The 25,255-nt window shown below is 45.1% G+C and overlaps 1 protein-coding gene across 11 annotated transcripts in view; it reads right to left on the minus strand.

The window, feature by feature from the left end:
• Positions 1–866: 866 nt before the first annotated feature.
• Positions 867–25,255, minus strand: part of LOC103790467 (uncharacterized) — a 32,244-nt gene continuing 7,855 nt past the window's right edge. For 3 of the 11 annotated variants that reach the window (XR_013528366.1, XM_078353781.1, XM_078353772.1), the window contains 10 exons: positions 24,669–24,736; positions 24,186–24,361; positions 20,316–20,362; positions 19,611–19,632; positions 14,952–15,031; positions 14,466–14,490; positions 14,138–14,185; positions 12,526–12,563; positions 11,641–11,674; positions 10,136–10,196 (listed from right to left, as the gene is read on the minus strand). Coding sequence is in view for 10 of the 11 variants with exons in the window: in XM_078353781.1 (XP_078209907.1) it covers positions 14,469–14,490; positions 14,952–15,031; positions 19,611–19,632; positions 20,316–20,362; positions 24,186–24,350 (336 nt within the window). In the remaining variant the exon portion in view is untranslated. Of the gene's footprint in view, positions 1,270–3,860; positions 3,984–10,135; positions 10,197–11,272; positions 11,385–11,640; positions 11,675–12,525; positions 13,332–14,137; positions 14,186–14,465; positions 14,491–14,951; positions 15,032–19,610; positions 19,633–20,315; positions 20,363–24,185; positions 24,362–24,668; positions 24,737–25,255 lie in introns of those variants that run through there. The other 8 variants (XM_078353779.1, XM_078353776.1, XM_078353773.1 and 5 more) reach the window with 8 other exon arrangements.

Consider the following 25,255-nt stretch of genomic DNA (forward strand, 5'->3'; position numbering starts at 1 on the left):
CTGTTTCCAGCTGGGTGTGGTGGCTCATGCCTGTAATCCCAGCACTTTGGGAGGCTGAGGTGGGCACATCACTCAAGGTCAGGAGTTAGAGACCAGCCTGGCTAACATGGGAAAGCCCTGTCTCTATGAAAAATGTTGGCCAGGGAGAAACCGTCTCTACTAAAAATGCAAAACTTAGCCAGGTGTGGTCATAGGCACCTGTAATCCCAGCCACTAGAGATGCTGAGGATCAGCATCTCAACAATCACTTAAACCTGGGAGGTGGAGGTTACAGTGAGCCGAGAGCATGCCACCGCACTCCAGTCCTGGTAACAGAGTGAGATTGATCTAAAACAAAAAATTAGCTGTTTCCAAGAAAAAGACAGAAGGACTAACAGTTGAAGCACAGGGGATTGTCAGCAACAGAACGATGAGTGCATGGAAGATGGAGCAAGACATTGCAAATAAAAAAAAAACCTTGAAAATTCACAATAGAAAGAGTAATCCATAATGCTAAGACATTTAGTTAATAATGTGTAAATATTTGTTTTTTAACCATAACAAATGCACCATACTGACATGTCAGTTACAGGGGAAATGGAGAAAAGGGGCTGGTGCTAATTTCAGTATCTGCTCTATTTTTTTGCTAATGCAAAACTTATCCAAATAATAGTGTCTATTAATTAAAGAGTCATTTGGCAACACTATTCTAGGGGCAGATCTATTGCAGTAAATATTTAACAATCAGTTAATGTCTAAACAGGAGCTTCAGATGTGTTTCACTACTAAATGTGAACCAAAGCTGAGCTGTGAATGTATCTTTATGTGGTTGAAACATTACTGATTGAATACTAAATTAAAATTTTCTCACATGAATAACAATATGGTTTAGCATTTTTATTGATTTATTTTAAATATGCAACTTTGGAACAAATACAATCATTATTCTTGAATCAACGTAAGGGCTGGGTATTCATAGTGCCACCAGCTCACTGTCTGCAGGTGCACCTGTGCATGGTCGGGGGCCCTTTCTTGACTTGCTGTTGGTCTAGGCTGTATAGATTATTGAAGGAGGAAATTGCTTTTCTCCTCAAATTCATCAGCTAAGGACCTGGGAAATGCACTCACAGTAAGAGCCAATGACAATTTGTTGGCAGAAGACCAGAGGAAACGGACATAATTGATGCAGAGCTCAAACGGTGGATCCCACTGCACTGACTCCCCAACACAGCCTCTGAGCCAACGCTGGGCTTTGGGAAGATCTTGGGTCCTCACGTGCACTTGAAACACCTAAGGGAAAGGTTTTGTGGAAAATGCCTTTATGATGAGACGGTCCAGAAAGGCATCTCAGCAGAGTGACTGAGCATGGGGGCTGGGGCCTGAGGGCCTGGGCTCAATTTCACTTAGAGCCATGAGAACCGGGGAACATCCTGCAAGCCCTCAGCCTCCAGTTCTCTGCACTGCCATCTAAACACTTTAATAGGGCTGACTGGTTAGCATGATGAGGCCGAAGATCACTGAAGAGTTAAAGCTTTAGAAAACGTGGCTGATTCTTCAATGCTCCATGATTCCTCCATCATTAAATGCCTGGGAGAAGAAGCTACACACTTGACAGTGGGTGACCAGAGAGGGGACATGGATGCTCCAGGGCAGGGGAGGGTGGAGATTGGCTTTACTTCATTTGCCTGTGTGGGAGGCTTTACAGTGCACAAACAGTACATGTGATCATCTCCTGTGATGCCCACGTCAGCCCTGAAGGTGGGCACAACAGGAGCTCTGGCCTGCACTTCATAGTTGGAAGAAATTCTCTTAAAGACATGTGTCTTTCCAGTCACCACACTGCTGTGTGATGCACCTGGGGCAGAAGCATACCTGAGGCCTCGGGGCCAGAGATGTCTGCACACTCCAGACCTCCAGATCATGCTCTAAGACCCCCCGAAAACATGAACTCCCCTGACTCTCACGATGTCCTGACCCAAGGTTTCTGTGGGAGGGCTGATGTCCTGGAATAGATGCCTGAGCCCAGATAACAGCTTGGACACAAGACCCGGCCTCTGTCTCTCCCTTTCCATCCCAGACTCCAAACAGGATGCGGTTTATCTCAAATGAAGCCTTTTGGAAAGACAAGGGTGATTCAAAACAGGGCAATACTTTCATACCAGCATCACAGCTGCCACGGGCTTCACATTTTCAACGATCAGTTGGCTACAAGGGACCCCTGCAGCCAACTGACCCCTAACTGTATTAGGCTTTGTAACACCCAACTGTTTTAGAAAGCAACACTCTACACTGTCACATGACCGCTTCACTTCCCTCCACTTGGCCAACCCTGGGTGAGCAGCTAATGAGCTTATCTGATAAGAGGCGCCTAGGCTGGAGTGTCAGTGGCTTGATGAACTCAGTTTATAAAGCTTCCCACCTGACTTACTATTGATCCGAGCCACTGTCTGTGCAGCTGGACTAAGGCCTGGCTGGGGATAGGCAGTGACTGCACCAGCACAGAGTGGACCTTTCTTCCTGTCAATTTCTTCCAAACCAAAGGTCAGCATTTTCAGGCTCCTATTTCATCCTGAGCCCTGCAGGGACAATGCACAGAGTCCCTTCTCCTCTTAGAGGGAACCCTCCACAGCTACAGCCTGGAGACCCCACCCCAGGACTGTCCCTGAGGACCACCCACATCCTATTTCTAACCAAATGTCCATTCCTCTAACCCGACGGCTCTGTCTCTTCTTGCTTCTCTCCCCAGAAGGACCCTAAACAGTAGGGATCCTGTTCTCATCCCATCACATTTATATCCATATCAAAACCCCTGTCTTTCCTTTACAAAACCAAAATGTGGCACACATACACCATGGAATACTGTGCATCCATAAAAAAGAGTGAGTTCTTGTCCTTTGCAGGGACATAGATACAGCTGGAAGCCATCATCCTCAGCAAACTAACACAGGAACAGAAAACCAAACACCGCATGTTCTCACTCATAAGTGGGAGTTGAACAGTAAGAACACATGGGCAAAAGGAGGGGAACACCACACACTGGGGCTTGTCGGGGTAGGGGGCAAGGGGAGGGAGAGCATTAGGACAAATACTTAATGCATGTTGGGCTTAAAATCTAGATGACAGGTTGATAGGTGCAGCAAACCTCCATGGCCCATGTATACCTGTGTGTATAACCTGCACATTCTGCACATGTATCCCAAACTCAAAAAAAAATTTTAAAAACAAACCTCGGAATCAAGATTGCTAACATATTGTGTTGGATTTTAGCAACAGCATTCGAAAGCATTTGACTTTTAATTCACCTTTCTTGTCAAGTCTTTTACAGAATTTGCTATCATGATTTTCCCAGTTAAAAGAGAGCAGTGTGAGCGTGTTCTTGTACATACAAAATTGAAGTGACTTCTACTTAAAATATAGATAGACTCCCAGGGAGACAATAAGGATGGACGTTCGCACGATGGAAAGATGATTTGCATTCGTTTTGCAAGGTGATGGCTGTTTTATCTGTGGCACAGTGCACATATATGACATGCACAGACTGCTGCCTTCTTACAAACACTGTTACCAGCACCCAGATGAAAATCTCCTGGCAGTCCCTCTTCAGCTAATTTCCAGGCAGTAACCCCAGGAGATACCTACTCTGATCATGATCAATGTATTTTAAGTTTATTTTTAAACATCATACAAATGCAAACCTACAGCATGTACTCTTTTGTTTCTGATTGAAAATTATATGTGAATATGTGAATTTCACCCATGTTCCACGTGATGAAACATCTGTCATTTTGTACTGCTGAGTCAGTATATAACATTGTAGAAAGTTGACACAATTAGTTCACACCTCTGTGTTTTTTACATTCACTCTGCTGTTTCTCATGATGGTTGCTTGAAACAAGGCTGTAAATTTCCCCAGGTGGACAACATCATCCTTGGCTCATGTCTCTTGAACATAGGTGGCGGGAGTGGGACTGTGGGGTCACAGGTGCTGATGACTGTGGTACACACTAGAAAGCCATTTATCAAAGTGGTTGAAACTTAAGTATGCTCCCAGAGTAACATGACAGTTCAAGTTCCTCCACATCCTCACCACCCTTTGCATTTTTGTCTCTGATAGCGTGCCTATTCTGGTGGGTGTAAGAGTGAGAAACTAGTTTCAATGTGTACTCTGCTAATGACTTGGGATTGAGTGCATTTTCATGTGCTGAACTCGCTGAGGTTTCTAGGATTCTGATAAGGCACATAACCTTATGAGCTCCTGAATGGCTATTTAAGGTGCTTTGTTAGAAGAAGGATCCAATAGGCCAAATTGCAGAGGGATACGGAACAATGGAAAGATATTAGCAAGGACAATCTAGATTTTAGAAAAAAAATAGAAAAGACAGATAAAATGGAAATGTCACCAAAAATGGACAAATATCACAACAAAGCAATTTAGAGAAGGCAAAATGTGGATGAATAAAAGTCAAATGAACACGTTCTGATCCACCTGAGGTGAAAGAAACCCCTGTGGAACCCACCACGTCTGTGTGGGAGGAGCTGCCTGGAACAGCAGAGAGCAAGGCAAAAGGGCTTGGGGGGAGCAAAATGGGAGTGGCAGGAGCTTCCAGAGCCCCCTCAGCAGGAAGCCAGGGAGAGGGCTTGGAGATCAGACAGCCAGGGTCAGGGGCCGGCAAAACCTATAGGTTCCTGTGGATGCCCTAGAATTGTGCAGTTACTTCTGAGTGAGGCATGAAGCCAGTCAGTGTTGAGCAGACAACTAACGTTGCAATTTAAAAAATAAAAATAAAACAAATTTCCAGTCATGCTGTGGAACTTCAGAAGCTCTTAAAACTGGGATATTTATAAGGTCAGCCATCTGGCAGGACGTCCCTCAGCACATAGTAACATTAAGTGTGCACCCTCCATGCGACTAGTCCACTGTGGTTCAGAGATGGAGGGAAATGAGCAGAAGAAAGTCCTCACTGGTCACGTGTTATTGGCAGCAAACCTGGCTGCTCAGCACAAGGGTTTATAACTAAAGTGTAGCTTACGCAATGCTGACCTGTTGGAAGGGATGGAAATGGTTCATATGCACATATGGATGAAATTAAATGTTTAAGTCTGAGTTTAAATCTCAGAAAAAATAAAAAATTAACCAGATGAGGTCTAAAAAGGAAAACTTACTTGCTGAAGAAATAGAATCTTTAAGTATGTGTAGAGATGATTTGGAAGTCGAAATGGAACCACATGATTTACACTTGAGTTGGTGATTCAGAGATGGAGGAAAACATGATTTGAAATGGTTATAAAATATATGAAAGAGAGGCCTTTAGGTGGCTGATGGTGAGAGTGTTAATAATGTGAGTAAACTCTGTACTTCTGGGTCCCAGGAAAAACCGACAGATAGTGCCTGCCACACATGCTCTGCTGGCACAGCTGGCAGGAACAAGTGACCTCCCTTCAACCCACGTCCCCTTTTTTCAGGATTCCCGGCTGCCCTAGCCCCTCTCTGACATCGTGAGCAGCTTCAGAAAGGAGGATCAGGACAGCCAAGGCTCTCCACCTGAGATTCCCTGGTGTGCCAGAGGCGGGAAGGCTTTGGGGTTGGAGGGCAGTATGGGACACTGAGGGACACTCCTGAGATGGCCTCTTTCAGCTGGAAAATGACTCAGAGCTTCCATGGGAGTTTGGTCATCAGGGAGCCCACTGGGTAGATTTGGGTGGCAACACTAACTGCTAGGACACACCTTCAGCCCACCAGGTTAGCTGTGAGAACTCAGAACAGAGGGACCCAGGAAGACGCAGCTCTTAAATGCAGTGGCTCTGCTCCCATGAAGGTTTTGGGAGATGTAAGGTGGCTTCGGAAAGCTGAGGCTCCACAGCAAGGGTGTCAGGAAGCGGAGTGGCATCTGAACCATCCCCAGGGCTTGTCTTTACCCTCCTCTCTCACTGCACAGAGGAGGGGGCACCCCACCTAGGGACAGGGATCCACAGTCAGCTCTGCTCCATGCACCCTCCCTCCTCACTATGCTACTTCTGACCCACAGTCCCTCCCCTCTGTCCAATTTAGGGTCTGTGGCCCAGGTAGGGCCAACTCAGCCACCCTCAGCATCCGAAGGTTCAATGTCACAGCTGTCTGCACCGAGGACAGCAGCAACACTGGCAACGTTGACAGCTGGGGCCAACATGACACATTCTTCACATGTACACGCTGTTAGCATTTTCTGTCACTCTGCGCTTTGTAAGTCATATTCTTAAAGGGGACTTCTGCTATGCCAGATAGTTTCAATATTTATGTAGACCAATGCTTTCTTCTCAAGATCAGTATTTTTGTGTCCTAAAACTATACATATATGCATGTGTGTATATATATATATACACACACACAAATAATATACTTAACTGTATAGACGTGTATGTGCATGTATATACAACTGTGCATGTATATACATACACACATATGTATATAGTTGTATATATACACATACACACATATATGTTCATAAAAAAACATTTGAATAATATCTCAAAGTTCTGTTAAAAACATGAATGGCTTAGTATTCTAGTGCTAAATAAGGGATGGCTTTATTTAAAACAGTTTCCATTAGATTCCAGTAGAGAGGGGAGAGTCGCTCCTTTAAAGGGAAGCCTCTGGAACCTGGAGAAAGCAGTGGTGAAGTGGGCAACCTTCCTGCAGAGCTACCAGAGGCATGAATGAAGCCCCAGCAGTGGATGATGCCCCAGGCGTGGATAATGCCCCAGGTGTAAATGATCCCCACCTGTGGATGATGCCTCAGGTGTGGATGATGTTCCAGGTGTGGATGATGCCACAGCAGTGGATGACGCCCTAGGTGTGGATGATATCCCAGCAGTGGATGATGCACCAGCAGTGGATGATGTCCCAGGTGTCAATGATTCCCCAGCAGTGGATGATGCTCCAGGTGTGGATGATGCCACAGGCGTGGATGTCCCAGCAGTGGATGATGTCCCAGGTGTGGATGATGCCCATCTATGGATGATGTCCCAGGTGTGGATGATGCCCCAGGCGTGGATGATGCCACAGCAGTGGATGATGTCCCAGCAGTGGATGATGCCCCAGGCGTGGATGATGCCCCAGGTGTGGATGTCCCAGCAGTGGATAATGCCCCAGGCGTGGATAATGCCACAGCAGTGGATGATGTCCCAGCAGTGGATAATGCCCCAGGCATGGATGTCCCAGCAGTGAATGATGCCCCAGGTATGGAAGATGCTCCAGGCATAAATGATGCCCATCTATGGATGATGCCCCAGGTGTGGATGATGCCAAACCGTGGATGATGTGCCAGGTGTAAATATCCCAGCAGTGGATGATGTCCCAGCAGTGGATGATGTTCCAGGCATGGATGATGTCCCAGCAGTGGATGATGCCCCAGGCGTGGATGATGCCCCAGGTGTGGATGATGTTCCAGGCATGGATGATGCCCAGGTGTGAATGCCGCAGCAGTGGATGATGCCCCAGGTGTGGAAGATGCTCCAGGCATAAATGATGCCCATCTATGGATGATGCCCCAGGCGTGGATGATGCCACAGCAGTGGATGATGTCCCAGCAGTGGATGATGTCCCAGCAGTGGATGATGCCCCAGACCTGGATGATGCTCCAGGTGTGGATGTCCCAGCAGTGGATGATGTCTCAGCAATGGATGATGTTCCAGGCATGGATGGTGTCCCAGCAGTGGATGATGTCCCAGCGGTGGATCATGCCCCAGGCATGGATGATGCCACAGCAGTGGATGATGTCCCAGCGGTGGATGATGTCCCAGCAATGGATGATGCCCCAGATGTAAATGTCCCAGCAGTGGATGATGCCCCAGGCATAAATGTCCCAGCAGTGGATGATGCCCATCTATGGATGATGTCCCAGGCGTGGATGATGCCCCAGGCGTGGATGATGCCACAGCAGTGGATGTTGTCCCAGCAGTGGATGATGCCCCAGGCATGAATGATGTCCCAGCAGTGGATGATGTCCCAGCAGTGGATGATGTCCCAGGCATAAATGTCCCAGCAGTGGATGATGTCCCAGCAGTGGATGATGTTCCAGGCATGGATGATGTCCCAGCAGTGGATGTCACAGGCGTGAATGATGCCACAGCAGTGGATGATGTCCCACCAGTGGATGATGCCCCAGGTGTGGATGATGCCCAGGCGTGGATGTCCCAGCAGTGGATGATGTCCCAGCAGTGGATGACATTCCAGGCATGGATGATGCCACAGCAGTGGATGATGCCCCAGGCGTGGATGATGTCCCACCAGTGGATGATGCCCCAGGCATGGATGTCCCAGCAGTGGATGATGCCCCAGGTATGGAAGATGCTCCAGGCATAAATGATGCCCATCTATGGATGATGCCCCAGGCGTGGATGATGCCACAGCAGTGGATGATGTCCCAGCAGTGGATGATGTCCCAGCAGTCGATGATGTTCCAGCAGTGGATGATGCCCCAGGTGTGGATGATGCTCCAGGCGTGGATGATGCCACAGCAGTGGATGATGCCCCAGCGATGGATAATGCCCAAGCAGTAAATGATACCCCAGGCGTGGATGATGTCCCAGCAGTGGATGATGTCCCAGCAGTGGATGATGCCCCAGGCGTAAATGTCCCAGCAGTGGATGATGCCCTAGGCGTGGATAATGCTCTAGGTGTGGATGATGCCACAGCAGTGGATGATGCCCCAGGCATGGATGATGTCCCAGGTGTAAATGATGTCCCAGCAGTGGATGATGCCCCAGGCGTGGATGATGTCCCAGCAGTGGATGATGTCCCAGCAGTGGATGATGCCCCAGGCGTGGATGATGCCCCAGGTGTGGATGATGCCACAGCAGTGGATGATGCCCCAGGTGTGGATGATGCCCCAGGCGTGGATGTCCCAGCAGTGGATGACGTCCCAGCAGTGGATGACGTTCCAGGCATGGATGATGCCACAGCAGTGGATGATGCCCCAGGTGTGGATGATGTCCCAGGTGTGGATGATGTCCCAGGTGTGGATGATGTCCCAGCAGTGGATGATGCCCCAGGCATGGATGGTGTCCCAGCAGTGGATGATGTCCCAGCGGTGGATGATGTCCCAGCAGTGGATGATGCCCCAGATATGGAAGATGCTCCAGGCATAAATGATGCCCATTTATGGATGATGCCCCAGGTGTGGATGATGCTACAACAGTGGATGATGTACCAGCAGTCGATGATGTCCCAGCAGTGGATGATGCCCCAGGTGTGGATGATGCTCTGGTCGTGGATGATGCCACAGCAGATGATGCCACAGGGATGGATAATGCCCCAGCAGTGGATGATACCCCAAACGTGGATGATGTCCCAGCAGTGGATGATGGCCCAGGAATCGATGATGCCCCGGGAGTGGATGATGCCCCAGCAATGGATGATGCCTGAGGCGTAGATGATGTCCCAGCAGTGGATGATGCCCCAGCAGTGGATGATGTTCCAGGCATGGCTGATGCCACAGCAGTGGATGATGTCCCAGCAGTCAATGATGTTCCAGCAGTGGATGATGCCCCAGGTGTGGATGATGCTTCAGGTGTGGATGTCCCAGCAGTAGATAATGTCCCAACAGTTGATGATGTTCCATCAGTGGATGATGCCCCAGGTGTGGATGATGCTCCAGGCGTGGATGATGCCACAGCAGTGGATGATGCCCCAGGGATGGATAATGCCCCAGCAGTGGATGATACCCCAGGCGTGGATGATGTCCCAGCAGTGGATGATGCCCCAGGCATGGATGATGTCCCAGCAGTGGATGATGTCCCAGCAGTGGATGATGTTCCAGCAGTGGATGATGCCCCAGGCACGGATGATGCCACAGCAGTGGATGATGTCCCAGCAGTTGACGATGCCCCAGGTGTGGATGATGCCCCAGGCATGGATGATGTTCCAGCAGTGGATGATGCCCCAGGTGTGGATGATGCCCCAGGCATGGATGATGTTCCAGCAGTGGATGATGCCCCAGGCATGGATGATGTCCCAGCAGTGGATGATGCCCCAGGCGTGGATGATGTCCAAGAAGTGGATGATGCCCCAGGCGTGGATGATGCCCCAGGTGTGGATGATGGCCCAGCAGTGGATAATGCCCCAGGCGTGGATGATGCCCATCTGTGAATGTCCCTGATGTCTCAGCCATGGATGATGATTCAGCTGTGGATGATGCCCCAGCCATGGATGAAAGCCAACAGTTGTTTTCAAGAAAAGTCTAGTACACAAGTCATTAGTGAGATTTATCAAGGAAAAAGGGAAATCACAAAATTAATATCAGAAATTAATAGGAAGACATAACCACAGAGAGAGCAGAGATTACAAAACAATGAGTGGACATTATGAATACATAACTTGTTTTAAAGCAACGTTTTGTTTCACTTTGGCTGGTGTCCATATGCTGCAGTAGCCGGCCAATAGTGGGAGTCTCCTCATGGAGGAGGCTTGGGTTGAGGCTGAGGGCCTTTAACCCACATGCACAAGAGAGTTGCCATGAGGAGATGGAAACCAGGCTACAAACCAAGTGCTGCACAGAGTTCCTACCTGTCCCTCTCCTCACCATTTTCAGCTGGCTGGGTTTGAGCATTTTAGGGCTTGGGAAGATATTACTACATCTACTAAAAATCATCACGGATCCTTATGTGCTTTGGCCAGCTGCTGAGCAAATTAACTTCACAACTGAAGTGGGCTGCACTGGCCTGTGTGGTCCCCCACTCCTCTTAGAATTTGTGAGCTTGGGGCCTGCTGGAGGGTGGATGGTGGGAGGAGGGGGAAGATCAGGAAAATAACTGATATTAAGCTGAATACGTGGATGATGAAATCACCTGCACAACAAACGCTTCATGACGCACGTTTACGCATGTACCAAACCTGCTCATCCCGCACAGGTTCCCCTGAACTTAAAAATTAAACAAAAAAGGACCTGTGAGCCGACCCAAACAAACATCTTTGTGCTTTTCAAACTGATGACTACGCCGGTCTGTGGGGAGATGTACCTGTAACTGCCCTGGGTTGTGTGACCATGGAGGCCACTTTATAACGATGGGCAGTGTCTGGGAATTCCTTAGGGCTTAAACACGAATGCTGGACTCCCTGCATGGTGGTCAGCACCCCATGACTGAGAGCATGCCAGTAGTTGCCAGTGTCAGCACTGGCCTAGACTCCTGGGTTTGTATTTTCACTTTTTCATTCAGGAACTCAGGAGCTGGGGCCACCCCCTCGCCCTTCAGGTTCTCCACCTGAGCTGTGAGGATAATAAACCAGACCCAGGGATGGCTCTGGTGAGGGTGGAGTAGTCACTGTACAGACAGAGTAGAGTGGGGCTGGATTTTATTCTTTAAAAGTAGACACTGGAGAACGGGCTGTGTAAATGGGAAATCTCTCCTGAGAAAACACACAGCCTCACCTGCACAGAAGCACACACGTTCACATCACATGATGCAGCCTCACACAAGACACCACCAATCCTAGAGCACCCAACTCAGTATCAGCCAAAAGGGAGCACAGATGCTGCCTCAAAATTTGGCCATGATTTTTCCCCGGGGAACTCAGGTTTCTAAAAAACACTTTCACTATGCTTATTCCTATCACAATCCCAGAATCAGCGTGGCACTGCACATTGAAACCAGCTTTTTTCTTGACAATAATTCCAGAATACTTACCAGAGTCACACTTCAGATAAAACACCGGCACTACCTGCAACACAGAAACAAAGCTTTATGAGGGGCATGTCATGCTGTGGACTGTTTGCAAAAGGTTCTGTTTCTCTCAATGAATACTGAAAACCTGATCACAAACTTAGTCAGCTGCTACAGTAATCAAAACAGCATGGTACTGGTACCGAAACAGAGATGTAGACCAATGAAACAGAAAAGAGGTTCATTGGACGGGACAGAATGGGAGGCCACAGAAGCCTGGGAATGATTTTATGTCCCCACAACACAGCAGTGAGCACACTTCATGGCGTGCTGATGCTTACTGAATGGTACAACTGAGGACTGGGTGATTGTTTGATTGTATGTTTTTATTCCAAGAGGCTCAACAACATGCTCTATGGAAGCATGATCCTTCAAATGCACTCATCTATCCTTTCAGTAATTTTTCACTCCCTCAGCCAAGAGCTTCTCCATCCGGGTTTCTGCAACACCAATCTCAAACCCATAAAGCATGGGTCACAGCAACCCCGCTAAGCTCACACGCCCAGCTGTGGAAGCAAACTTCACTTTATGGCAAGTCTACTTTGCCACTACAGGCAGTGCAGCATGTTAGTTTATAGATTAGCCTTTGGTGTTAGAGAGGTCCAGCTGTGGGTGTGTCCCGTGAATAATTTACTTAACTGAGATTCACATTCCTCATCTGTATAATGAATAGAACCAAACTATGCCTCAAAGTGATTGTGATGCTTCAAAGAGGCAACATAGAAAAGTGACCACATAGTATCCAAGACTCAAATGTGTATCACTTATCCTTTACATTTTAATAACTTAAGCAGCTGTTATCAAGTACAGTCATGTGGCATAGTGACATTTTGATCAATGATTACTTACATGGCTGGGGTCAGATGGGCGTACACAAACCTACTGGCCTGCATCATTAGATTAAAAGAAAATTTTTTGTTAAAAATTTTAAGTAAGATGCTATACAATTGAAAGACTAACCACAGTGATAGAAGTTTTAGGGAGAGATAAAACTAAAAGTGCACAAGGATTTGGAGAAATGTCTCCTCACATATGCTGCCACAGGAGCATGAATTAGCGACACCATTTTGAAAAATATTTGTCACTATTCATGGCAATAAAAGATATGTTCCCTTCTAACAATCTACTTCAAAGAAACGAGTGCCAGTATTATTCCAAAGCCAGTTACACTTACGAAGGTGAATGAATTTCAAATCATAATGTGAGTGAAAAGCCAGATCCGAGAATCACATATTGACTTATTCTATGTATGACAGTCCAAACCTGGAGAGGTCTAAACAGGTCATTAGCAGTCAGAGCAGGTCCCTTAAGGAAGAAGATGAATAAAGGAGGAGGGAAATTTCAGGGAGGAACCAGGGATGTCTGCACTTGTGCCATCTCACCCTCTCAGATGTCAGGGTCCCAAAAGAGGGTGCTGGCAATATTTAGGTGGTTCAAAGGTCTCATGAAGAAAAGCAAATGACAGACAGCAGCAAACTCAGTTCTTTAATGAAGTGCTCCAGACTGGATTGAGGGTGCGCACTTAGTTTTGCATCTTATTATGTAAAATGAGGATCCTCCAGAGATAAAAATGTCATCCATAGCACAGCATGGACAGAATTATATGCTATCAGCACATTTTATCCTATGGAGTTTCCTGCACACCTTTTAGCAATCTGTAAATAAAAGGTCCAGAACTTAACTTATAAATATCAGAGATATTAGAGAACAATGAAAGCCTAATTTTTGAAGACAGGAAATAGTGTAATGCCATCTTCTGTGGGAAGAAACTCTTGGTTTCCCCAAAAATTACAGAACTGGAGAGAAAGAAGCCTCATTTCAGAATCTGCGGTAGGGGTGGGAAGTGGAGGCTACAAATGTGCTCAAGGTCAGACTCCTTCTCTGCCTTCCCAGGAGACTGGAGACCTACCAGTGAGCCCAGAGTGAACATTCACTCTGCCATCCACCCCTGGGAGATCCCTTTAAACCCACAGAGAGGACAGAAACATAAACGTGCTATAACAAGTCTTAAAAGTTCAGAGGGTGATTATCAATTTCCCCTTAGCACACAGCAGAGTTTTTTTCTAAGTTCAAGTAAATGCCTGTGAGAAAAATGCTCCCACAGATTCCTTCCTTTCCTTACAGATGACACTCAATGCCCAGCCCTACATCCCTTGTTCATAATCCCAAGGAATGCTGATTAATCCGAGCCAAAGGTTTTGATGTTTCACTGGGCAGAAAAGAGCAGGCGTACTGCAGAGATCATCTCTAATGAACACAGCACCCTCACAGCCCAGAGACACAGTTCCTACCTTCATGACGACAAACTTTGAAAAGAGCAAACCAAACCTCGCACACATTTTCATTTTCTTTCTGATTTCATACCCCCTGCTTCAGCCCCTCAAGCAGCGGGGATAACCTGAAGGCAAAGATTCTTAGGAACCCTTTCACATTAGGTCCTACCTGGAAAGTAGTTCCCTACCTTGGGGTATGCCTTTGATGACTTTGAAGATGCTCCACAGAAGCCAGTCTTTAGAAAAAATAACATCAGGACAAGTCATTAGAAACAGTGACTCACCCACTCCTCTTCCAGCAGCTAAAGCCATGCGGCCTCACACATCATTCCCTGGTCTTTGTTCTGAGTTGATAAACCTTCCTACAGCCTCTCTGACTGGAGTTCTGTATTGGCCAAATCACTTCCTCTCAGGAGACCCCCAATCCTCCTTCCCAGCGGGATCCCAGAATCAGGTTTCTATACACTCAAGCGGCAAGTTGGTCCCTCGTGGTGTGAGCTACTTCATGGTACTTACTTTTCATCCTTTGCTGGATTGTTCTCTGCAATAATACAAAAGAAAACATTATGAGGCTGAGACTCTGTGGTGCACCTCACATAGATCTGTTATTCCCTTGGCAAGGGTAGAAAACAAGAAGTGGCACAGCGGCTGAGCCATAGGTCAACATCCTCAAAACCATGAGGATGTTTATGGAAAAATAAGGTCTTCATTCACAGAATTCATCCTTAAAGTTGATTTAATGGGCAAATACACAATGCTTAATCCAAGGAGGAAAACATGTTGAGGAAGGTACCTCTGCATTACAGCCGATAATGGATGCTGTCATTTGAAAACCTCCCAGTGTATTGCGTGTTAGTTGGGAAGACATTCCCACTGAATTTCACCCCCACAAAGAGAATTGCATATGCTGTACATAATGTACATTTTCAGATTTTCATATCCAGATTGAGAAGAAATCACAAAAGCAAAATTTCTTTAGAAGACAAAGAAAAGGAGTCTTACATAGAGGTTTTCCTCCTCCAGATATTCTTCCTCTGTCCAGGGTCTGAGTCCAACCATGCTGGCCTGGTCATCTGAAGACACTGGAAGTACACAGAGGAAAGCTCAGTACCCTGGTGGTTGGTGGCTGTGAGTTATTCAGGGAGCTTTGCTGAATGTGGGGTATGGAGGTGGGTGATTATCAAGCATGGACTGAGTTGCTGCTGGGCTGTCCCCCTGGGTGGAAGAGGGCTGGCGAGGGAGGGCAGCGGGAAAGAGATGAGACATGGAAGTCTCCGCCTCATACTAGAGGCATCATGCAGCAACACAGAAGAGTCAACCGAAAAGGGAAACTCAAATGCACACTAAGGTTCAATAAAAGAGTGCCTTTCTGTCTCACACATTTTGAAGCTCTTTTAAACAAACAGCATATTCAAGACTACATCAGTACTCTAGGACCCAATCATGCTGGTGCTACATTTAGCATCAGTTTTAAAGATGCATAATAAAAACCTGGGTCTACCCATCCCCTTATCTGAACCCACTTTCTTCTATTGATTCCAGGTTTTTAAACTCAACCAATTGACGATCAAAAAATCTTGAAATCTTCCTTATGACCTGGAGCCCCAACCTTCTTCCACTTTCTGTTGTCCCGTCTTTCTCAGCGGAAGAAATTGACATCTTGCATGCATTAATTGATGTCTTATGTCTCCCTAAAACATGTAAAAACCAAACTGTAGCCCGATCACCTTGGATATGTGTACTCAAGACCTCCTGGGGCTGTGTCACTAGCATGTCCTTAACCTTGGCAAATTAAACTTCTAAGTTGATTGAGACTGGTTTTAGATAATCTTTTGGTTTGCAATGTATAATCATAGTGAGGTTTATTTTTTAGAAGAGGACACTAGGGATTTATTGTGTCAAACAGAAGTAACAATAAATGTTTATGTGATTTATGTCCCAAGAACATTTTTCCATTTATGGATTCACATGAAGGGAAATAGCTGTTGCTGCAGTTCTGTTTTTTAGAATTTTCAATCCTTGAATAAAAGCTAAGTTGATCAGACAGATGGATTCAATTCTAGGCAAAACAGTCTATTTTAGTTATGTACTGAACTTTTGTTATAGTCAATGATGGAAGAATTGGAAACATTGAAATTATATTCTATAAAACAACTGGTGTTAATCACACGAATAGTTCCTTCTTCAGTCCACCTTTCCTTTGTCATGGAGGTGCAGTAATTGCCTATGGAGGATACCTATGCTTCTTTTCTGTCTTGTCATTGTGTCTAATGAATGTAGTTTGCAGAATTTGATCATTTCTAGGTCTTGTGGTGATAAGAGTTTTCAGCTATCTCAAAAATATCCCATTCATCTTATTTGTTTGGGGCCAACTGCTGAGGAATGTCCCCAGCACTGAAAGGAGTTTCTCAATATTTCTAAGTACCGCTTCCTAATATTCAGAACTTGCACTTGACCCTGTTGTCAGGGGTATCTAAGGCAGCTCTGTAGTATTCACACCAATGGCCATGCCATATCCTGCAGTTACAATCACTGTTGTCTGCCCTAAGCCACGTGACTGCTGCAGCCATCTTGGAATCATAGGCAGTGTTTGGGATCTCTGTAGACTCATGTGTGAGGGAACCAACTTACAGCTACCCATGATGGTAGGGTTGAGAGCCATCCTCCTCAGGGTAATAACTGCAGTTCAACAATTCATTATCAATTCAGCTTTAGAGCTATAACCCTAGGTTCATATCTTGCCTCCTTCCTTTAGGGGCTTAAAAGCATGGGCACATTCATTAGCCCTTCGGTTTCTCCATCCAAGGAGTGTGTGGATAGTAAACAATCACTGTTTAGGTGAGCTCTGTAGCGAGGAGTGAATGGGTTTATTAAAATAAACTGTGTATTGTAGATCTTCAGAATGGTCAATTAAAAAAGAACTGACTTGCTTGATATCTCAAAGCTTAACACATTCCAGACCTGCATGCATACCCAAGAGGTAAGGTCCCAAGTCAGGGGTGATGCCATAATGCACAACTGCTCTGTCCAAAAATAGTCATTTCAACTTAACTCTAACCTTGAGACAAAAGAATGAGATATGAGTATCAAAAATGCTTTTGGTGACATCCGATTCCACACAGTAGCTATATCTGAATAAAAGAAAATTTAAGTGCATGCTGTCTACAAAAGGAGTCAGTGACCTGATGAAAAATCAACAGAGACCTCGTCAAATGGAATGAACACCAGTTTACTTGGGGAGGAGAATTATCTACCATATTGGAAGGTTCCAAGTATGTGATATCATATCCTGTATGATTTCTTTCTCTTAAAAGTAAAGTGGCTCAAACTGAGGCTGTTGCCAAGTTACGAAGATGACTGTGGCTTGGCCTTGGCAAAGTGCTCTGGATAGTGTCACAAGGGACCTGATTTGTGCCTTCCTTCCTTCTGAGGAGGGTAACAGGTTGGGTGAAAGCATATTATTCATATCTCTGTACATAGGGAATTTTGAATAATCCACAAAAGTAAGTTTAAAACTGTGTTTTGGTAGGTAAACTGGCCTAGACACAGATATTATCAGTATGTATTTGGGAAAACTTGTGATATGAGTAGAAGTAACACACTCTCAAATACTGTGAACTAAATATACATTTAGGCTGATGAAAGGAGGGAAGCCATGGGAATAGCAATATTAGGTTTCTTTCTTGTGTGTTTTCCTTCACATTTCCACATTCTGGATTCACTTCAGATTCTGAAGTCTAGAGTTTAAAAGATAATTGATGGTGGAAAGACAGAAGCACAAGAGACGTCCCTATATGCTTTCAGTCAACAAGAAGAGGGAAGTCAGGTATGCAGAATCTAATCAGAAATACTGCATTTTACTCTTTGGAAAAATAATAAGCATACAATAGCATGAACAAAAAATTAAAACTATAAATGATGGAATAAGTAGGTGAAGTATTTCCTGAACAACCTTACTACACCAATTGGAAGGACACCATTCAGTAGGTGAATATAAATAGACCTTCACAGCAACAATATACATGAGAATAGAGGTATGAAGCTGAGAACTTCTTTCACATTCTGCATATGGAAAATCGGAGATAGTCTACAAGAATTCTATTCATGCTAATAAATTCATCAAAATTGCAGAGTACAAGGTTAACACTCAAATGGCAGTTGTGTTAATATGCACTCAATATCAACGATCCAATAGCAAGATTACAAATGTAATTCCATGGATAATAACTTCTGAAATCATTAGATACTTAGAATCTAACCAATAAGATTAAATACTCATAGCCTGGTAAGAACAGAATGTGACTGAAAGGAAGTAGTGAAGGTACAAATAAATGAAAAGGCATCTGTATTCACAGACAGGAAGGCAAAAGCTGACTAATACACAATACTACAAAATGATCCAAAGACGCACAAGAACTACTATCAAACATGCACTCTTCTATGTGCAGACATAGAAAAGATAACCCAACATTTTTTTTGAATTCTTATATGTCTCAAACAATCATAATAATGTTGAAAAAGAATAACGTTGGAAGATACGCATTCATGAGATTGAAATCTATGAGGAAAAGATACAGAAATTCAGACAGCAGGGTCCTAGCATGGGGGCACCCATAAGTATTGGAGATATGGAATACAGATCCCAAAATTCAATGCATGCATACACAGCCAACTGATCTTCAACAAAGGTGCCAAGAATGCACAATGGGAAAAGGAAGACCTCTTTAACAAATGATGGTAAAACTCCATATTCTCATTTAAATAATAAAATTGAGCAGTGTGCTCAAGGGTGTACTTCTTCCTCCATTTACAAGACACTGGACCTTTGCAGTGACCCCAGAGAAAATCTTCATCGTGTCCCCCATGCCCAGAGAGAGCCCTGGATATCAGGAGTAAACAGCAAGGACAGACAAATGAATGTGCTGCCATGAAACCTAACAGTTCAGAAGGTGAGGATCAGTTTCTCCCAAGCATCTGGGCACACTGTGGAAGACTTGTTGTCTCCAGGATTAAGTAACTGCCATGACAGAACTGTGTCCCAAACCAAAGGCTTTAACATTTTGCAGTGGCAGAGGCAGAAAAGAGGTATCCTCAGAAAGACCTTCTTCAAATAATAAAGCAAGAACAGGGGACACACAAAAAAAGAAGAAAAAAAAGAGGTGATCACAGACAGGGTACTCACACTTCTCACCACTATGACATTAAACTCTGACAAGAACAAACTTCATCCACGTTTTCTTTTTCTTCTCTTTCTACATACTCGCTCACCCTCCCAAACAGTAGGCAGAAGCTGAAGGCTCCTAGGAACCTGCTTTATTAGATTCCACCTGTAATCTTGTTGCCTACCTGGAAAGGTGTCTTCTTCGCTGTTGAGATTTTCCAGAATCCACTTTTTAGAACCACCAACAGCAGAGTAAGTCAGAGAGAGGTGCACTCACTTCTACTCCAGCTGAAGCCACGTCGGCTCACATAACATCCCCTGGCTGGTCCTCTGGGTTCACATGCATTCATACAGTCCCTCTGATCATAGTTATACACTTGCAAAATTATTTGCTCTCACTAGACCCCCAATAATCTTTAACCAGAACCCAGCATCAGGTTTCTATATATTAAAACCAGCAAGTTTGTTCCACAGCAAGTGAGCTACTTCAGGGTACATACCGCAAACAGTGAGTGATGAACTCTGTAATTAGACAAAACAAGATGCTATGAGAATCAGATGAATTCTTCTGCACCCCCGCCCCCACCCCCACAGATCTGTCAGTCTCTTGATGACTTCAGGAAACTAGTTGTAAGACAATGGTTGAGTCTTACAAAGGCCAACAATCCAACATGCTAGAATAGAGGACACCTGTGGAAAAGACAAGACCTTTTCCCACAGAATTTATCTAGAAGTTGATTTACATTGGCAAATACACAATGCCTAAATGAAAGAGGAAAACTGGTGTTGAGGAAAATTCCTCTGCGTTACAGTTGATAATGAATGCTGTCATCTAAAAACATTCTAAAATATCACGTATCCGATGGGAAGACACTCCCATTGAATTCCAACCCCAAAAAGAGAGTTGGACATGTCAGACATAATGTGCCTTCTCAGATTATCACAATTAACAGAAGGAAAGAAATCAGAAAAGAAACAATTCTTTTTTCATTTCGTTTTCTTTTGAAGTTTAGGTTCCAGGATGCATGTGCAGGACTGTGCAGGTTTATTACACAGGTAAACATGTGCTATGGTGCTTTGCTGCATCTATCAACCCATCACCCAGGTTTAAGCTCTGCATCCATTAGCTATTTATCCTGATGCTCTCCCTCCCCAATCCCCACCTGACAGGGCATTCTTTAGAGGACAGAAAAAGGGGTTCTTACCTCACCATCATCCTGAGAAGTGATGCTCCTGCAATCCTCAGAAGGAACTGGAGAGAGACAGAGTAAAAGTCAGTACCCTGGTGGCTGGAGACTGTGAGTAACTCAAGGAGCTTTGCTGGGTGTGGCATATGGAGTGTGGGACTGAAGATTCTGAGACCATCTCAGAGAAACAATTATGTTCAGATAGTACCGTGAGGGAGTCTCACCAGATATCTTTCATCTTAGACAATGCCAAGACCTAATAATACTCTTGCATTCCCAATTCCCAAAAGATATTAACCAATCAAAAAGCAAGGCTTAGATGTTTGCTGTGACATAGGCAGGAAAAACTGGTCTCCTGGGAAAAGTAATCATTAAATACCAGAGCAAAAAACGATGGTTACAAAAGCAGCCCACAAAGCCCATGGACACACATCCTCTCATCTCTATCTTATTGAAATACAACAGAAATAAGTCAGACCTCTGCAGCTATTTTTTTGGGGGGGTTCTGGCTTCATAGCCCCTTTCCTAGGTTCCAAAGCAATGGGTGTAACCCAACTGCTCCCAGAAATACTCCTAGGGTATCATTTTTGCTTTTGTTTGTTTGAGACAGAGTCTTGCTCACCAGGTACCGGGATGGAGTGCAGTGGTGGGATCTTGGCTGACTGCAACATCTGCCTCCTGGTTTCAAGCAATTCTTTTGCCTCAGCCTCCTGAGTAGGTGGGACTACAGGCACACACCACCATGCCCAGCTAATTTTTGTAGTTTTAGTAGAGACGGAGTTTCACCATGTTGCCCAGGATGGTCTTGATCTCTTGACCTCGTGATCCGCCTACCTCAGCCTCCCAAAGTGCTGGGATTAATGGCCTGAGCCACTGCACCCAGCCTAGGGTATCATTTTCTACCTGCAGAAATTGTCCTATTGCAGCTTCCCTCATGAATGGTGCCAACTGGCCAATCTTTAGAGACACAAATCTCAGCAAGAAGTTATTTGAGAGAGTGACTCACCCACTCTCCTATTCCAGGTGAGGTCACACTGGATTACATGAGATCACCCTGAGCTTTCCTCCGTGTTCTCAGACTCTCTAAAGGCTCTGTGGAGCCAGAGGTCTTCAACAAAACATTGCTTACACTTTCCAGCCTTCAAGTAAGAAAGAGAAGCTGAAGGAAACACCTTCCCATTTTTCCTTCCACTGGCCCATTATCGGTCTCACCTCCAATCCCATAACACTGAGATCCCAACTTACAATTAGACCCTGGGCCAGGCTCACAGCAGACATGCAAAACAACATTCTGTGGGGAAGGAAATGCTCTCTGATGTACAGCTGCTGGGCCATCTCATGGTGGCTGTTGTGATGAGATTTTGAATATTTCATTGTATATATTTGTTTATTTAAGTAAAAAGAGGTATATATATGACTGAGAAGCACACTAAATGGGACAGCTCCAGAGATCCAGACATGAGGAAGACCCGACTCCCCTCTCCTGGTGTTTTTTGCAGAATCGTTTGCTGCTCAGATCCTACCACACATTTACGGTTACTTCCTGGGCATATGCACAAGGGCCCGTCACTGTATGGGGCTGAGGATATGACAGTGAGGACAACATCCAGGTCTAGAGGGATTCCAACAGGGATATGCTTGCACCCAGTGGAAGAGCGTGGCCCTGTACACCCTGTCCAGACTAGATCAGAGCAGCAGGAGCAGGGGGGTGGGGGCATCTCACTGTCCTCAGGAGCTCACCCTCATCTCCAGAGACCCTGACTCAGAAGCTGGGCAGGCTCCAGGATGAGTGTGTGGCTCAACAGGCTGGACAGTCTGAGAAGAAAACCTTTCTACACCTGCACTGGATCCCAGCCCAAAGGTGACCTAGAGCTCATCCCAGGGGTGTGTTCATTGAAACATCCATGGAGCCTAAAGTGTCCATCCCAGGACTGAGCTCTGGGGTAAGGACAAATGAAGACACAGTCACTGCCCTGCGAGTAAATACCCATAGCCAGGGTTGCTCTATTCACCTGTGGGAAGACTCAGACTTTGAGGCAGAAGATTTTAAACCATAACCAAAATAAGTGGAAACTGAGATGTTATGGATTGCACAGAAGAGTTGCAAGGATGACCTGGAGGCCGGGCTCAGTCCCCAGCCCTTTGCTGAGATCACCCTGCACTGGAACTAATGTCCCTCCCCACCTACCCTGCTACTTTGGAGTGCTGCAGCTGCCCAGGCCAAAAGCTGGAAGACTCGGTCCAGTTGAAAAGCATTTCTTGGCCAGAAGACCCTTGGCCAACAGGGTCTACTGAAGAATCATTCCTCAGGAGATTTCCAGAAGAGGTGAAAAATAAAAACTTCTCTGTTTCAGCCCCAGGAAGATCAGGCCTGGGACCTCTCTGTGTCTGGTCTGACCCTGAGGTCCATTCCTACTGACTCGTGTCCTGTCTGCTCTGTGTAAGAAAAATGGGGACCTGATTCCTGTTCTGCCCCTCTCCGCAATGACACTCTGCTGGTATCACTGCCATCATTGCACAAAAAGATGGAGAAGACGTGGGTCAGGAAGGAAGCTCCTTTCTCAAGGTATTTAAGGTGATGTTCACACAAAGCTTTTGACAGAGAGGAAGGCCAAGTCCTACTCACTCCTCCCCAGAAGGGGTCTCATATCCTGCCTGGGCCCTGGTGATGACACTGAACTAATGCCCCTAACATTGCAACCTTGACATTCTCTTTTAACAATGTCCCTAATGTCCTGTTTCCCCTCTGATCCTCTAAATCATGTTCCCCTTCAGGTCTAGCATGAGGCTCTCCCTTGCTCTCTCCCATGAAGCCCACTAAGCAGGTGTCAATGAATTCAGAGAACCTCAATGTTGGTAATACTAATATTTTCCTTGACTTACACAACAGCGCCCCCGAAGCACCAATGGGAAGCTTCGTCTAGAGATTAAAGATGTCAAGAACAATCTGGTCATGAGAACATCACTTCTCGGGTGAATAAGTGACATTGCAAAACAAAACAGTTTCATTCCTTTGTTCCATTGGAAAAATACACATACAAAACAATCAAATTTTACTGAAAAGCAAGGCATCTCCTCAGAATAAATGCTCCAAAAAAACCCTCAAACCATCATGTGGTCTACTTGACATTGATCATGACTTAAAGCAGCTACCTTGGCTCTCGGTGTGAAGGTTTTCAGAATAAAACAAAAATCTATTTTAACAGTAGCATCAATAGGGCATGATGGAGATTCTACTGTCTAGAGCTGAGTTCTTCATGGAGATATCTGTTTCTCACAGCATGCCCCAGATTCTCACACCTATCAGAAACCTGAAGCTAGAAAGGTTCTCCAGATAAAAGCAAGCAAGAAAATCCCGCCTGACTTATCACCTAGATTTGTCATTACGAAGAAAGTGATATTAGAATATGCACAATGTTAGAGAAGGGAACAACACACATTGTGGGGGAAGTAAACGGGAGAGCCTCAAAATATAGAGCTAATGTATGCAGGGCTTAAAAACTACGTGATGGGTTGACAGCTGCAGCAAACCATGCCACACTTCTATCTATGTTACAAAGCTACATGTCCTGCACATGTATCCCAAAAATTAAAATCAAATTTAAATTATAAAAGAAATTGCCAGAAAAGGTAAATCTAGAGAAACATAATGTAGCTTAGCGGCTGCTTTGGACCAGGGGTGTGGGCCTTGGGGAAAAAAAAAGTGACTACTAATGACTGTAGGGTTTCTCTGAGGGAAAATGAAAAGGTTCGAAACTTGGATGTGACAATGGCTGCACAAGCCGGTAAATATACTAAAAACCCTAAATAACACAATTTAAATAAGTGAATAGTTTTGCATGTCGACTGCGTGACAATAAAGCGATTTAAAAAATAAATAATACTTACTGAGGTAATTTGGGGCTGTCTAAATGTCCTGGTACAAGGGAAAACCACACAAACAATCGTAAGCATCATGTCATGCTGGGTGCTGCTGCTGCAGGACTTTTCATATGGTGACATTAGAAACCTGGTCCCCAAATGAAGCATATCACTGGTCCCCAAATGAAGCATAGAAGATACTTCTGAAAGAAACAGTGGGGTGATTTGGAAATTTAGCAAGGGGCCATGTCAGCTGGAAAATACCAAATAATTTTTCAAGAAGAATAAGTTTCCCCTAAGAAAGATACCCACGACAAGATTGCAAGTTATGCCATTTTTGACAGACATCGTCAATCAGGCCTCAGTTGGTCAGAACGTCCACTGACTGGTCACTAGACTCCACGATAACTGAGGTCTGATTCACAATGGCAGTCAAAAAGGATATTCACTTGATATTCCAGAGGACCCAGAAATAAAAATTTCTCTTTGAGACAAAGAAATGCATCTTACCTCATCACGGGGTAGCTCATCATCCTCAATAACTTCTAATATGAGGTCCTGTGGGACCTCAACGGGACCTAAAAGAACACAGAGTGACAGTCAGTGCATTGGTGCTGCTCAGGAATCTCACAAGGAGCTTTAAGAAATGTGGACTGGGCTGGAGGGTATGGAGCTGGGTGTTTGACAAGCATGGACCCAGCTGCTGTTGGGCCATTCTCCTTGGTGCTATAGGAAGGAGAAGAAGAGGGACAGAAAGAAATGAAAGAACCTGGCTTCCTAGCCAGGGCAACCTCATCAACCTGAAATCGTCATATTTGAAGAACCGGTTAATAAAGAAATAGAGTGTACTAGAGAAAGAGGAAGTAGATTAGGGCTGCCTAGGACCAGGGGCGTGGGGAATTGAAGAGAACAGAGGAGTCACTACTAATCGGGTTTTCTGATATAAAAAAAAAAGCTTCTAAAATTAGACTCTAACAATGGTTGCACAACCCTACAAATAGAGTATAAACATGAAATCACCAATTTTAAATAAGTGAATTTGTTTGCATATGCACTATGTCTGGGTAACTGTTTAAAATAAAAAAATACGTATGGTG

Source organism: Callithrix jacchus, chromosome 17 (genome assembly GCF_049354715.1).
Source record: "Callithrix jacchus isolate 240 chromosome 17, calJac240_pri, whole genome shotgun sequence".
Taxonomy (NCBI): Eukaryota; Metazoa; Chordata; class Mammalia; order Primates; family Cebidae; genus Callithrix; species Callithrix jacchus.